The 15,662-nt window shown below is 48.0% G+C and overlaps 1 protein-coding gene across 3 annotated transcripts in view; it reads right to left on the bottom strand.

Annotated features, from left to right (window-relative positions):
- Ppcdc (phosphopantothenoylcysteine decarboxylase) overlaps positions 1 to 12,700 on the bottom strand; it is a 28,383-nt gene extending 15,683 nt beyond the window's left edge. Inside the window, exons 1-2 of one of the 3 annotated variants that reach the window (XM_004672844.2) lie at positions 12,581 to 12,700; positions 5,229 to 5,416 (exon numbers count right to left, since the gene is read on the bottom strand). In XM_004672844.2, the coding sequence (XP_004672901.2) occupies positions 5,229 to 5,393 (165 nt within the window). In that variant the 5' untranslated portion in view covers positions 5,394 to 5,416; positions 12,581 to 12,700. Of the gene's footprint in view, positions 1 to 173; positions 230 to 5,228; positions 5,417 to 6,627; positions 6,758 to 12,580 lie in introns of those variants that run through there. The other 2 variants (XM_045160647.1, XM_045160648.1) reach the window with 2 other exon arrangements.
- Between the last annotated feature and the right edge of the window lie 2,962 nt (positions 12,701 to 15,662).

The following is a 15,662-nucleotide window of genomic DNA, read 5'->3' as shown; positions in this document are numbered from 1 at the left end:
AGGGGGAAGGTGAGGACTGATACCTGAAACTGCTTAACGACCTCCACACATGCATGCACACAACACACCAAAAAAAGAGCGCAGAATTGAATTCCTAGTTTCACTTGATTCAAATTAATTTATATTTGTTTGTTTTTTAATATTATTTACTGGGCTGGAGAGATGGCACTTACCTGCGAAGCATAAGGATCCACGTTCAATTCTCCAGGTCCCATGTAAGCCAGATGCACAGGTGGTGAATGCATCTGGAGTTTGTTTGCAGTGGCTAGAGGTCCTGGCACACCCATTCTCTCACCTGTCATCTCTTTCTCTCTCTAATAAATAAATAAAAATAAATCTTTTGTTTGTTTGTTTGCTTATATTTTTTATTGTTGTTGTTTGTTTTTTGGTTTTTTGAGGTAGGATCTCACTCTATTCAAAGCTGACCTGGAATTTACTATGTAGTCTCAGGGTGGCCTCGAACTCATAGCAATCCTCCTGTCTCTGCCTCCCAAATACTGGGATTAAAGGAGTGCACCACCACACCCAGCATTTTTAAGTCTTTTAAAAAAAATATTTATTTTTATTTATCTATTTATTAGAGAGAGAGAGAAAGAAAAAGAGGCAGACAGAGAATGGGAGTGCCGGGGCCTCCAGATACATATGCCACCTTGTGCATCTGGCTTTACATGGGTACTGGGGAATGGAACTTGGGTCTTGAGGCTTGCAGGCAAGTACCTAAATTACTGAGCCATCTCTCCAGCCCTAATTTATATTTGAATGAGGTGATGATGTCTAGCATAATGGAGAGCATAGCGCTGATGTATACAAGAGAGGAGACCCAGCAAGAGCCTACAGCTCAGTGATCACAGAAGAGTAGGTATTCCTAATAGCTCATGTGATGGGAACAAAGAGGACTTTAAAGGGGAAGTACTTGCCATGAACTTAACCTGTGATGAGGAACGGGCACCCGAGCTTTGGCATCAGGCCTCTGAGCTAGCACACGCAGCAGAAGACCCTGACACTGGGCCAATCACTAACATTGGCGTGTTCCAGATCTGTGCCTAGGGTCTGATGGCCAGTCAAGAAGCTAATGCCATGGTTAGGAGTGTCAAGAATGCTCTAAGAAAAAGGACTCTTGGTGCCCAGACATGCTAGTCAGAAGCTGATGCCCCAAGGGAGCTCAAGGGGGAAAGCACTGTTCACATGAACTCAACCCCACCAACTGCTGAGGGTCACTGCTTGGCTCCAAAGGATCAACCTTTCTCCACAGGAGTGCCTCCAGAGCCTCCCCAGAGCCAAGCTCCCTCTTTCTTTCTTTTTTTCTTCTTTTTTTTTTTTTTTGTTTTTTTGTTTTTTGTTTTTTGAAGTAGAGTCTCATTCTGTCCCAGGCTGATCTGGAATGCACTCTGTAGTCTCGGGGTGGCCTTGAACTCACAGCGATCCTCCTAAGTGCTGTGATTAAAGGGGTGCGCCAGCACACACAGCTCAACATCTAGTGGTCTGACAAACATCTGGGGGCTGGCGGGTGCACCACTAGGGAAGTAACAGGGTGGGGACTGGGGCAACATAGGCAAACCAGGAGCCCTGCTTAGCTGCCAACACTTCACAGAGCCCCACTGAGCCAAGCTGAGTTTAGCAGAATGTAGTGGGCACGTGGATCTGTGGGTCCCTGTGGCTGTCTCACCCACGCCAATGGCTCACAGAAGGTGCCCCAGAGGCCTCAGAAACAGGGTAGGGGAGGGAGTCACAGACAGGAAACACACACTGTTAAGTGCTTCCCCAGGCCAAGCTCTGTGCCTAGCTGCTGGCACAAGATAACAAACTGTGTCCATCTGTGTCCCCTGCTCCCCAGTCAATATCTTAATGGCCTCTGACCAGCGGCTGGGGGATGGGCGGCGGGAATCTACCCTATTTTAGAATGAGAAAGGCAAGTTGCTCACCAAGAGGCCAGTCTCCTCTGGTCAGTGCCCTGAACTGGTTCACTGCCTCACTTGGGCCTCAACCCCAGAGAGGAGAGCCAAGGCTTGTGCCACACATGCTGTGTCTTCCCAGGGATCCAGGCTAAAAACTTGGGGTGGGTGGACCACCTCCCTGCTCCAGGCAGACCTCTCCCCACACCCCCGCCCACGGCTGCGGCGTGGGCCGCGAGGAAGTGGGAGGAAGTGGTGGCATTGCCATCCTCCTGCGCTCTGCCCATCTGTTTCCTGGGACGGGGCTCCCCACCCCCACCCGCCCATCCGGAAACTCACTTGCCCCGGGACTGTGGGAAAAGGAACTGCACGGCGCCCTCCCTCCCCAGGGGGTGGTCTGGCCGGCTCCTACCAACAGATCTGGGCGTATGAGGGGGTGGCTAGTCCCTGACAGCCCTGCCCCCAAAAGTGTGGCACCTAGTCTCAGAACAGCTGACATTCTCATCTCTCCCCCGCCTGGTCTGGTTGGCATCCCTGGCTGGCAGGGATTTATTTATTGCGTGGGGGCTTTAGGGGGTGAGGGGGTGGCTTTCTGGGTAGAAGTTGGTGGAAAGTTAAAAAAAAAAAAAAACTTATTAAAAAAAAAAGACGTGAAAGGAGCCTTTCCAGCTGCTGCTGGCAGTTCCCGCGCCCGGCATCTGTGTGAGAACACTGCCCTCTGCCGGTGCTGTGAAGACAAGCAAGGAAAATGCACAGCCAGGGCCCCAGAGTACTAATATTGCCCCCCCCCCCAAAAAAAAAACTCCACCAAACTGGTGCTGGAGAACACAAGCACTGTCCAAGGCAACCTATGCCAAACGAGTTTAAAAGGAATGGAACAGGGGCTGAGGAGATGGCTCAGCGGTTAAGAGCACTTGCCACGTAGGCATGAGGGTCTGGGAGGGCCTCATCCCCCGAGTTCAATTTCCTAGCACCCATGTAAAAAGTCAGGTGTGGGGCCTTTAATGTCAGCACTCTGGTCAGAGGCAGAGGTGAGTTCAAGACCACCTTGAGACTACACAGTTCGTTCCAGGTCAGCTTGGGGTAGAGTGACACCCTACCTCAAAAAACAAAAAAGTCAGGTAGTCAGGTGTGGGACTGGAGAAATGGCCTAGTGGGTTAAGGTGCTTGCCTGTGAAGACTAAGGATCCAGATTCGATTCCTCAGCACCCATTTGAGTCAGATGCACATGCGTCTGGAGTTTGTTTGCAGTGGCTGGAGGCCCTGGCGCTCCCCCGACCACACTACCACCACCTCTCTCCCCCTCAAAACAAACAAACAAACAAACATGCATATATGCCTAAAGTCCAATTCCCCAGTACCTATGTAAAGCAGTATGCACAAGGTGCATGCATCTAGAGTTCGTTTGTAGTGGCTAGACCAGAGGCCCTGGTACACTCATTCTCTCTATTTCTTCTTTCCCTACCTCTCTCTCCTTGCAAATAAATAAAATATATTTTTTTAAATAGAAGAAGAAGGCTGGGTGTGGTGGCACATGCCTTTAATGCCAGCATTCGGGAGGCAGAAGTAGGAGGATCACCGTGAGTTCAAGGCCACCTTGAGACTACATAGTGAATTTCAGGACAGCCTGGGCTAGAGTGAGACCCTACCTTGAAAAGAAGAAGAAGGAGGAGAAGGAGAAGAAGAAGAAAAGAGGGATGGAGATGGCTAAATGGTTTAAGGCACTTGCCTGCAAAACCTAAGGCCCCAGATTCTGTTCCCCAGTACCCACATAAACCAGATATACAAGGTAGCACATGTGTCTGGATTTCATTTGCAGTGGCTGAAAGCCCTGGAGCACCCATCCATTCTCTCTCTCTCTCTCTCTCTCTCTCTCTCTCTAAGAAATATAAAAGAAAAATAAATTTTAAAAAAGAACAAGAGAAGTCAGGTGTGGCCATGGATACCTGTGGCCCAGTCCTGTGGGAGCAGACACTGGGGAATCACTGGGGTGGGCGAGTCGGCCAGTCTGGTGGGGAAGAGGACGCAGCTCTGGCTCCAGGGCGACCCCTGTCTCAAGGCCACAGCAGAGAAGCCACAGAGGACATCTGACATTCTCCTCTGGCCTCTGCATGTGTGCCCTGGACGTGTGCATCTGCACATACACGTGCATACACACACAATAAAATAATCAAATAAAGAGAGGAACAAGAGCCCCCAGACTGGGGCTCACAGGGAAGGTGTGTGAGTGGAGAGGTGACCCAGAGCTTAACAGGGGATCACTACAAGGGCAGAACAGACTGGCCGGGGTCTGTCCAAAGCAACACTGGGGGTGGCAGCAGGACACACAGACCCTCTGTCTGATTTTTGTTTGGCTTGGTTTGGTTTGGTTTTCCAAGGTAAGGTCTCAAGCCCAGGCTGACCAGGAATTCACTCTGTAGTCTCAGGGTGGCCTTGAACTCACAACGATCCTCTTACCTCTGCCTGCCGAGTGCTGGGATTAAAGGTGTGCGCCATCATGCCCGGCTCCTAGAGGGTTCTGGGAGCCAAATTTGAAAGTGGAGCATCTACCTACTGGTTTCATGTTAAGACTTTGAAGATCTGCTCCAGAACGCCAGTAAATAAACACAAAGTTGAGGTAGCTTGGCCAAGAATAGAGGGCTAAAATCTCCCACCCCAATAGCACTGGTTTCTAAACACTGGTGGGAACAAAGCTTAAAACCAGAGAGCTCTGCGCGATGTGGATGTGCAGCCCAGAGGTTTCAGAGCGCGTGGCTGCTAGAATAAGCATGCTGTGTAACAGGGACTGAGAACACAGCAGCAATGTTCTGGAAGGAATGAAAGCAGGAGCAGAGGGCACAAGGAGTGGGAGCCAAGACCCTAATGCCCTTCCCCAGCAAGCTCTTTTGCCCACAGTACCCCGTGGACTCTCATGGTTGGTGTATACGGAATCTTTCCCCTGTCTGCCCTCATGTTTTATGTACGGCATCTCATCTAATCTAGCTTCTGCTTATACTGTGCCCGGGTCTCCTGTATGCCTTACCCTCCGACATACTCAGAGGACTTCCATGCACACCATGATTAAAGTAAAGAACATTCCAAGGCTGGGCGTGGTGGTGCACACCGTTAGTCCCAGCACTCAGGAGGCAGAGGTCGGAGGATCATTGTGAGTTCAGGGCCAGCTTGAGACTACATAGTGAATTCCAGGTCAGCCTGGGCCAGAGTGAGACCCTATCTCAAAAAGAAAGAAAGAACATTCCATGTACTACAGAAATGGGTTAGCCTCAGGAGAGGTGACTCTAACACCAACAGCCACCAACACCGGCAGCCACCATGCTCGGCAAACAGGATACTCACCCCGGGAATGTCCAAGAGTTTTGATACCAGAAGAGGCAACTTCAGGGCAGCAACGCTTCCAGTGACCCCCACAAGAACATGGAACTTTGTCTCTATGGAAGGTGCGACAGCTGGACACCAGGCCCTTGGTTCCATATGGGGGAGCCTCCCAGGATGGGGTTCCATAAAGCTCTGTCAAGATTTAGGATCTGAAAAAGAACGAACGGTACCTGTTCCGTCCATACGTTCGCATCACAAGCATCATGTAGCAGACCCTAGGCCGTGTAGAATCCCCCGTCCCACTTCCAGAGGCACAGTGTGAGAGTCGGGCCCCTTTTCCACTTAAGGCAAGTGCACTGTAATGCAAGTGCTGTGAGGAAGGGACATGCATATTGTGGCTGCCCAGAGATTGTATCAGAGACTGTCACAGAAAAGGTGACATTCACCAGGTGTGGCAGCACATGCCTGAGGATCATTATGAGTTTGAGGCCAGCAGGCCAGCCTGAGACCACAGAGTGAACCTCCAGATCAGTCTGAGGTGCAGTGAGACCGCACCTTGAAAAACAAAACAAAAACCCCAGTTTTGCTCTGGGAAAGATGGCACTGAGGAGACAAAAGTACAGAGGCCGTGGTGGCAGAGAGTGAGCGGAGCTCCTGCGGAGGACCAGGCGAACTGGACAACAGAAGAGGCAGGGCCTCTGTGCTGGTTTGCTTTAGGTGTGCCTCATAAACTCATGTGGGTTTTTTGTTGTTGCTGCTGTTTTTGGTTTTTCCAAACAGGGTCTCACTCTAGCTCAGGCTGACCTGGAATTCACTATGTAGTCTCAGGGTGGCCTTGAACTCACAGAGATCCTCCTACCTCTTCTGAGCATGCACCACCATGCTCAGCTCAAGTGTTTTAAATGTTTAGTGGGTGGAAATTTGGGAGGTGGGGCTTTGCTGGAGGAGGCTTGTCACTGAGGGTGGACCTTGAGGTTAATTAACCCTCAGTTTGCCAGTTGGCTCACTCTCATGCTGTGATGTTCCACCAGCTGAGGCGGGAGTGATGCCCAACCTCTGCTCTGTGCCATCTTTCCTCAGCCATCATGAAGCTAGCTTCTCTTCCAGACTGTAAGCCAAAATAAACAACTTTCAATCTGGAAAGATGGCTTAGTGGTTCAGTGCTTGCCTATGAAGCCTAAGGGCCCCGGTTCAAGGCTCAATTCCCCAAGACCCACGTAAGCCAGATGCACAAGGGGGCGACGCATCTGGAGTTTGTTTGCAGTGGCTAGAGGCCCCGGTGTGCCCATTCTCTCTCTCTGCCTCTTTCTCTGTCTGAAGCCCTCAAATAAATAAATAAAAATAAACAAACAACAACATAAACAAGTTTTCTCCCATCAGCTGCTTATGGTCTGTGCTTTCTGTAGCAAACCATACTCACCACAGACTGGCTTCATTGAGTTCTGGACAAAGGACTATGGAAAACACAGCCACTGCCTACAGAGGTTCTGCAGGTGAATCTGAGGAGACAGGAGGCACCTCTGAAAGTATTTGAGATGGCCCTGTTCCAGGATGAACCTTTTTGGTGATCACTGACTCAACTTACACACTGGTTTCCTTTCCTCCAACAGGCAGAGCTCCCTGAATATCTGACCAAGGTGAATCCCCAGCCTCTGGCCCGCTGCCAGGCAGTCCCAATCTGCTGAGTGAATAGTAAATTCCTCCAGGTGGCTGTGAGGCAGAATGTGGGTTTATGGCCTGTGAATCCGGAGAAAGTCCTTGGCCCTGTCACTAGCTGCAGGCTCTTATCTGGTGTATTACTTTGGAGTAGGGTCATTCCCTCCCTGAACCTATATATATATATATATATATATATATATATAAGCAGGGCTGGGCAGAAAAGATGGATTAGTGGTTAAGGCACTTGCCTTCAGAGCCAAAGGACTCTGGTTCAATTTCCCAGGACCCACATAAGCTAGATGCACAAGGTGGTACATGTATCTGGAGTTCATTTGCTGCAGCTGCAGACATTCGTTCTCTCTCTCTGTTTTGTTTGTTTGTTTTTGTTTTTTGTTTTTCATGGTAGGGTCTCACTCTGGCCCAGGCTGACCAGGAATGCACTATTCCAGATCAGCCTGGACTATAGTGAGGCCCTACCTTGAAATAAAGATAAAGAGAAAGAAAGAAAAAGGAAAGAAAGAAAAAACCCATCAGATTCCCAGATCATTTCTTCCTGTTTCTGGGGATCCCCTTCCTGCTTTATGAGATCTCTGCCTTCTTTTCTTCTCCTAAGCTCTATAATAAAATTGTTTTTCAAAAATATCCTTATTTATTTGCAAGCAGACAGAGATAGGAGAGACAGAGAGAATGGGTGCACCAGGGCCTCTAGCCTCTAGTCTCCAGATGCATGCGCCACTTTGTGCATCTGGTTTTGCATGGGTACTGGGGAATCAAACTCAGGTTGTTAGGCTTTGCAGGCAAATGCCTTAATGGCTGTGCCATCTCTCCAAGCCCAATATAATGAAATATTTTTAAACTTCACCCTCTATGGCCTGTGGATTTCTTCAAATTCATAGGGTGAGAACCTGGAGGCCACTGACTAGGGTGAAGTTTCACATGACCCTCTGGCACCCTAACTCCTGGGTTAAATAAAGGTCAACCAACAGCCTAGAATGGCTCAATCAATCTCAAAGAAGCCCTAAATTCCCTATCATATCCGAGACTGAGGAGCCCTGTTGACTGACAAGGTCCATGGAACCTACCAAAGCACGTGAGCGGTCGGTGAGAGGGCCATGTTCTTAGTTCCCCAGGGAAGCTTATCTGCTGGCTCTCAAACCTTGACTTGGTCCTACATCAGCCAACCTGTGCTCTTAGAACAAGGAGATTCCTGCGAAACCAGTGGTTCCATTTCATGTCTGTAGTCCTTGAACCTCCCCCGTCTCCCTCAAGAAGGCAAAAACTCCCAGTGCTCACAGCATAGAAAGTGATCAGTTGAACTTGAAGCAAGAATTTACACTGCAGATTTCAGTCGGTCCCCCACAGCAGGTACTATGGCCCAAAATGTACTACTCGGGCCTCCTGAGAAAGCTTTGCTAAGGACCAAAGCTGCATGTGCAGGCGCATGCGCGCACATGTGTGTGTGTGTTTTCAAACCTAGAGTCCAGGGGATACTGACAGCTTAGAGGAGTTTGTTCTTAAGGATTAAATAATTCCAAGTCAATTAGGTGTGTTCCTCTACCTGAATTCTACTAAAGCTTTTTTACTTACTTATCAGGGTATCTATAAGCAGTATCTCACTCCCTTGGTCTCTGCCACTCACAGGAATGTTGAGCAGCGGGAAGAGTTGGCAGTCAGATAGGATATAGGTCTGAAGGGGGCCGTGAGTACCAAGCCTCCAGATTCGGGGCACTAAAGCCACGCAGGTAAGTCGCAGCCAGAAAACCATAGTTTCTCTAGCCTTTAGCAAGACAGTGTGGCAAACTCTTTTGTTTACATGATAACTTCTAAAGGGCAATAAAAGAGAAAAACGCTTTCCACACTTAGAAGGGTTCAACTTTATGTTCTTTCCTATCTAGTTAATGACACATTTTCTGACACTTTGAGCCATAAATTCCCTGGCTCCTTTCCTTTGACAGTATCAGGCAGTTACCACCCCTGACCACAGAGCTCACTGGTTTGAGGGGTAGATAGAAATAACATCATCTATCACTGTTTTCCCTGACCACTTGTCAGAAACTCAACATTTTTGTAATTCTCCCTGCAAAAAAAAAAAAAAAAGAAAGACAATATGCTTATTTTATGATATTGTTCAATATGTTTCTTTTAAACCTACATTGAAGCCTGGTATGGTGGCTCATTCTTATAATCTCAGCCTTTTTTAAAAAATTATTTATTTATTTATGAGCGACAGACACAGAGAGAAAGACAGATAAGAGGGAGAGAGAGAGAGAATGGGCGCGCCAGGGCTTCCAGCCTCTGCAAACGAACTCCAGACGCGTGCGCCCCCTTGTGCATCTGGCTAACGTGGAACCTGGGGAACCGAGCCTCAAACCAGGGTCCTTAGGCTTCACAGGCAAGCACTTAACTGCTAAGCCATCTCTCCAGCCCTAATCTCAGCCTTTGAGAGGCTGAGGTAGGAGGATTGCTGTGAGTCCAAGACCAGCCTGAGATACAGAGTGAGTTTCTGGTTAGCCTAGAGTGAGATCCTGCTAATAAACAAACAAACTTACTATTAGGTAGAGGTAGCCAACTAAGGCAGACACCCAAACTATCAATGCTAACCTGCATATGTACAAAATATTTCTTTTCATGTTTGTCCATGATCTGTACTGTGGCCACAACAGAATTTTACATTTGCTACTATATATGTATTTATTATACGGAATAGAGGACTGGGACAATGGCTCCATGGTTAAGCTGTTTTCCTACAAAGCCTAAGTAACCAGGGTTCAATTCCCCAATACCCATGTAAAGCCAGATGCACAACGTGGCACATGCATCTGAAGCTGGAGTGGCTAGAGGCTCTGGTGTGCCCGTTCTCTCTCTCCTCTCAAATAAATTAAAACAAAACAAACAAACAGAATTCCCAGCACTCAGGAGGCAGAGGTAGGAGAATTACTGTGAGTTAGAGACCACCCTGAGACTACATAGCAAATTCTAGGTCAGCCTGGGCTACAGCAATACCCTACCTGGTAAGAGAGAGAGACAGAAGTGATGATATAATGACAGGGCCAAACAAAGCAAAAGGCCTCAGTGTGTGAAGTCAAAGTCTCCTTCTCTTGTTTATGGGCAAGGTTTAAATAAGTTTCATGGCTATCTACCAATCACAATATGGCTGAGGTTGCAGCCAGGATAGGATTAGTGCTTAAAAAAAAACAAATGAGGGGGACAAGGTGAGAAAGGCTGCAAGGCCAGATAGGCTATAAACTCAGCCCAGTGCAGACTGGCTCCTGATAAAAGAGACTAGGGCCAGGCGTGGTGGCGCACACAGGAGGCAGAGATGGGAGGATCACCGTGAGTTCAAGGCCACCCTGAGACTACATAGTTAAGTCCAGGTTAGCCTGGACCAGAGTGAGACCCTGCCTCCAAAACCCAAAGAGAGAAAGAGACAGAGAGACAGAGAGAGACACTAGGGTTGGAGAGATGGCTTAGTGGTCAAGGAGCTTTTCTATAAAGCCTAACGACCCAGGTTCGAGTCCCCAGTACCTATGTAAAGCCAGATACACAAAGTGGCTCATGCATCCAGCACACCTATTCTATCTGTTTCTCTTCTATCTCTCTCTCTGCTTGAAAATAAATAAATAATTGTTTAAAAAGAGGGACTAAGCCGGGCCTTTAATCCCAGCATTTGGAAGACAGAGTTGAGTTGATCACTGTGAGTTCAAGGTCACCCTGAGACTACATAGTGAATTCTAGATAAGCCTGGGCTAGAGAGTGAGTGAGACCTTACCTCGAGAAATAAAAATTTAAATTTAAATTTAAAAAAGGGACTGAATAGGGAGTGCTAGACAGTCAAAAGGAAGAATTTAAAGAAAAACATGAAGGAATATAAAACCCAGGAATTTATAATTTATAAACCATACAGTATCTAAATATGAAATCAACAACCATCTTTGTAGTAAAATAAAACAGCTTAAACTGCAGACATCCTATCTGACTAACTTGCATCCTTACATGGCAAAGAAATAAAATACTCCCCCTTGTCAATATGACCTAGTTAAAAACCTATACAATCTTGTACCACATCCCCAGATTTAGTAAAAAGCCCATCAAGAGCCTGTTGTGAGAAGCCAGCACTCCTTCCTGACTCTCTACTTTTGATCTATAATGAAACTTCCTCCCAGTTCCTTTGTCTATTGTCTATTTTTTGAATTGTTTCTCTGACCGTGACCAGAACCTGGAAACAGCCTTCACTGCCAGTAACAGGAGGGAGCAACAAAACAGTGGAGTGGGGCCAGGCATGGTGGCATATGCTTTTAATCCCAGCACTTGGGAGGCAGAGGTAAAAAGATTGCCATGAATTTGAGACATTGTAAATTCCAGGTCAGCCTGGACTAGAGTGAGACCCTACCTTGTAAAACTAAAACAAAAACAAAACACAATAAACTGGGCATGGTGGTGCATGCCTTTAATCCCAGCACTTGGGAGGCAGAGATAGATAGGAGGATTGCTGTGAATTCGAGGCCACCCTGAGACTACATAGGGAATTACAGGTTAGCCTGGACTAGAGTGAGACTTGGAAACCAAAAGAAAAAAAAAAAAAAAGGGGGGGGGGGAGTAGATGAGGGGCTGGAGAGATGGCTTAGTGATCAGCCTGCAAAGCCTAAGGGTTCAATTCCCCAGTACCCACAAAAGCCAGATGACCAAGGTGGGCATGTGTCTGGAGTTCATTTGCAATGGCTGAACGCCCTGGTGCACCCATTTCTGTCTCCACTTATCTGCCTCTTTCTATCTCTCTCAAATAAATAAAAATATTTTTTAAAAAAAGGTAGATGGGGCTGGAGAGATGGCTTAGTGGCTAAAGTGATTGCCTGCAAAGTTTAAAGACGCATGCATCTGGAGTTCCTTTGCAGCGACTGGATGCCCTGGCATGCCCATTCTCTCTCTCTGCCCCTTTCTCTCGCTCTCTCACATAAATAAATAAATAAAAATAAAAATATTTTGGGCTGGAGAATTGGCTTAGCGGTTAAGGTGCTTGTCTGCAAAGCCAAAGGACCCCGGTTCAATTCTCCAGGACCCACGTAAGCCAGATGCACAAGGGGGAACATGCATCTGGAGTTCCTTTGGCACACCGGTTTTCTCTCTCTCTCTGTCTCTTTCTCTCAAATAAATGAATAAAATATATTTTGAAAAATAAAAATAAAATTTTTTTTAAATCTCCCTTGTCCCTTATCTAGTACTGGCTTCCAATACTACAAAGGTCAGTCAGAAGGGCTTTTTTTTTCCCCCACTCCTGACAAATCTGCACTCATCCTAAGTTTTAAATAAATGACATTTAGCACATTTGGGGATAACTCCGTATAACAACTTCAGGGTTTTTTCCCTTTTTCTACTTTGCTGTCTTTAAAACTCCAGTTTGCATTTTGGGAAGCCCTCAGATCTTTCTGGAAGTAGGCTCGGGTTACTGTTTTTTTTTAAAGGAAAGCGTTCAACGAGGGTAAGCTGACAGCGCTGCCTTTTACGCTAGATTCAGTATCAGAGCAGCACGAAGTTGGAATGAGCAGGTACAGGTAGAAACCTCCCACTCTCGGCTCGGGGGGGGGGGGGGGCACCCATAACCTGTGGGCCGACTCCGCACACCCCCATCCACGGACCCCCAAACGTCATTGGAGCGCCTCTCACCTCCCCACCCACCCGGCCAACTACCCAACTTCCCAGGCCCCCCAAACGCTCACCGGCACCAGAGCATCTCGCGGCAGTCCCAAAGTATCGCGGTATCTCGGCGCCTTTCCCACCGATCCCAATTGGCACGCAGCAACCGGAAGGCTGCGCGATTGCGCAGCACTCTGGGAGTTGTAGTCCACTTCTCTGCTTTCTGTAGTTCCTGGGTGAGTCCTGGGGCAAACCCTTGCTTTTCCTGTGCCATTTGTGTTTCTTTCTTTTTCTTTGCAAGCAGAGAGGGGAGGCGAGGGAGAAAGGGGAAGGGGGAGAGGGAGAGGGGGAGAGACAGCAAAAGAATTCCAGATGCATGCACCAATTTGTGTATCTGGCTTTACATGAGTACTGGGGAATCGAACCTGAGTCATTAGGTTAGGCTTTGCGGACAAACGCCTTAACCGCAGAGCCATCTCTCCAGCCCTTTCCTCTGTTGTTTTATTCTTTTGTTTGTTTTTGGGTTTTTGTTTTGTTTTGTTTCAAAGTAGGGTCTCGCTCTAGCCCCAGCTAACCTGGAATTCACTATGTAGTCTCAGCGTGGCCTTGAACTCAAAGCAGTCCTTCTACCTCTGCCTCCCAAGTGCTGGGATTGAAGGTGTGCGCCACCACGCCCCACTTCCTGTTTGTTTTTTTTTAAATCTTTTGAGGTCTCATGGGATGGGATTAATTGTACAATCACCCCCTTCTACCACATACACATTAAGAGCTCAGCTTGTTAATATTATTTACCATGACTTTAATTTTTTTTTTTTAATTTAGGGCTGGAGAGATGGTTTAGCGGTTAAGCACTTGCCTGTGAAGCCCAAGGACCCCGGTTCGAGGCTAGATTCCCCAGGACCCACATGAGCCAGATGCACAAGGGGGTACACGCTTCTGGAGTTCATCTACAGTGGCTGGAGGCCCTGGCGCGCCCATTCTCTCCCTCCCCCTCTCTCTCTGCCTCTTTCTCCTACTGTCACTCTCAAATAAATAAATAAATAAGAATACCAAAAAAAAAAATTATTTAAGAAAGAGAGAGGGAGGGAGGATGTGCCAGGGCCTCTAACTACTGCAAACTAATTCCAGAAGCATGATCCACTTTGTGCATCTTGTTTAAGTGGGTCCTAGAGAACTGAACTAGGGTCTTTAAGCTTTGCAGGCAAATGCCTTAAGGGCTAAGAAAATCTCTCCAGCCCTTTACAATACCTCTTTGACCAAGGTGCACAGGATACAGAGAAATGAGACAAAGAGGGACACAGAAAATGATAGGATGAGGGGCTTAAAGCCACAACTCCACATAAGAAATCTCTGTGAAGGAGTCCTTGGGATGAATCTTGTGGGATGCCCAAGTGCAGAGATCACAGCACTGTCCAAGAGAAAGCATGCTGGGTGCATTGCCTTCTTCCCTGTGGGGTGAACAGACTGAAGAATAACTATGAGAATTAACTATGGGAATTATCGGCTGGAGAGATGGCTTAGTGGTTAAAGAAGTGTTTGCCTACAAAGCCTAATGACCTGGGTTTGATTCCTCAGTAACCCATGTAAGCCAGATGCACAAGGAGGTGCATGTGCCAGTTCATTTGCAGTGGCTATAGAGGCCCTGGCAAGCCCGTTCTCTCTCTCTCTCTCTCTCTCTCTCTTTTTCTTTCAAGGTAGGGTCTCACTCTAGCGCAGGCTGACCTGGAATTCACTCTGTAGTCTCAGGGTGGCCTCAAACTCATGGCGATCCTCCTGCCACCATGCCCAGCTTTGGGAATGTTTCTTATGGCCCTTGCTGTTCTGATTGTGAGATGCTAAATTCCCTACTTGTAAACTGCTGTAAAGTTAATCTTACTACGGTGTAATCTACCTACTTAAAGCAATGTGACTAGGTTTCCTCTGCACTGGTGTACCTTTGGCCTGAATAGCACAGATGACCAATATTGACAAGCAGTGTTCCGAGATACTGAGTGATCTTGAGATACGCTCTGTGCTCCTTTCCTCTGAGGCCTGGTTGGACTTTTGACTTGGAGCAAACATACATGCCTAAGAAGTGCTGATCATAGGGTTGAAGACAGTGAGGTCAGTAACTATGGGCCCACAAATCTGTTGGAGGTAACAGGTGGGCTTAATGTGATTGCTCTTGTGATCGGAGTGGATGTGTGCTCTGGATCCGCAGAGCCCAGCAGATCATACCTCTAGATCCCTTAACAACTGTTTAAGGATTATCTAAAGTCGAGAGTTCCTTAACCTTTGTTCATACAATGTACTACTTGTTCATTCACTACTGGTTCCCCCCCCCCGCCCTTTTTTTAATTGATTTTCAAGGTAGGGTGTCACTCCAGCTCAGGCTGACCTTAGAATTCACTGTGTAGTCTCAGGGTGGCCTCAAACTCCCAGTGATCCTCCTACCTCTGCCTCCCGAGTGCTGCTGGGATTAAAGGCGTGCGCCACCATGACCAGCTTGGTTTTTCCCTCTTCAGTATGTGCCCGTGTGCTGGAGGGAGCCACAGCCACAGTGACGTCACAGCACTGGTGACAGCAGACGCAGCAGGTTGACTCAAGTGGTTTAAACTAAACTTCGGTTTCTTTTTTTCCCCCTCTGGCTGCTACTGCTAGAGGCAGCTAGCCCACTCCTGGGGTGCGGGTATCAGGAGGCAGCACTCTCATCTCCGACACTGCACCTAGAGGCAGTCTGCCCACTTCCAGACAGGAAAGTTCCAGAGTTTATTCTTCTCTAAATTCAGGGCTGTGCCCCTCCCCCAACACTTGAAGCAGGGCAACTCTACAGCACTTACAGGCTCCCAGAACTTTCTGTCAACTTTCTGGTTGCTCAACCAGCTGCAGGTAGCCCACCATGGGAGCTGAGCGAGGGCCTCTACACTGGTCATTGTTTACCTTAACCATCAGGAACAAGCCTCTTTCACCACCTGGCCCCGCCCACTCTCCTACTTCCTCCCACCTGAGTGGCAGGAGGCCCCTGTGGCAACTTCATGGCCTACTCTCAAGGATGCCAGAGACGTGGCACCACAAAGTAACAGGTCAAAGATCCACCTAACCAACCCCTAGCCCCCGCCCCCTGCTGCCCCCCACCCCAAAGGGTGGCTCATGTGGGCCCACATGAAAACAGGTGACTCAGCAGGC

Source organism: Jaculus jaculus, chromosome 10 (assembly GCF_020740685.1).
Source record: "Jaculus jaculus isolate mJacJac1 chromosome 10, mJacJac1.mat.Y.cur, whole genome shotgun sequence".
Lineage (NCBI taxonomy): Eukaryota > Metazoa > Chordata > Mammalia > Rodentia > Dipodidae > Jaculus > Jaculus jaculus.
Note: the sequence above shows the minus strand (reverse complement) of the source record. Positions and strands in the feature narration are given on the sequence as shown.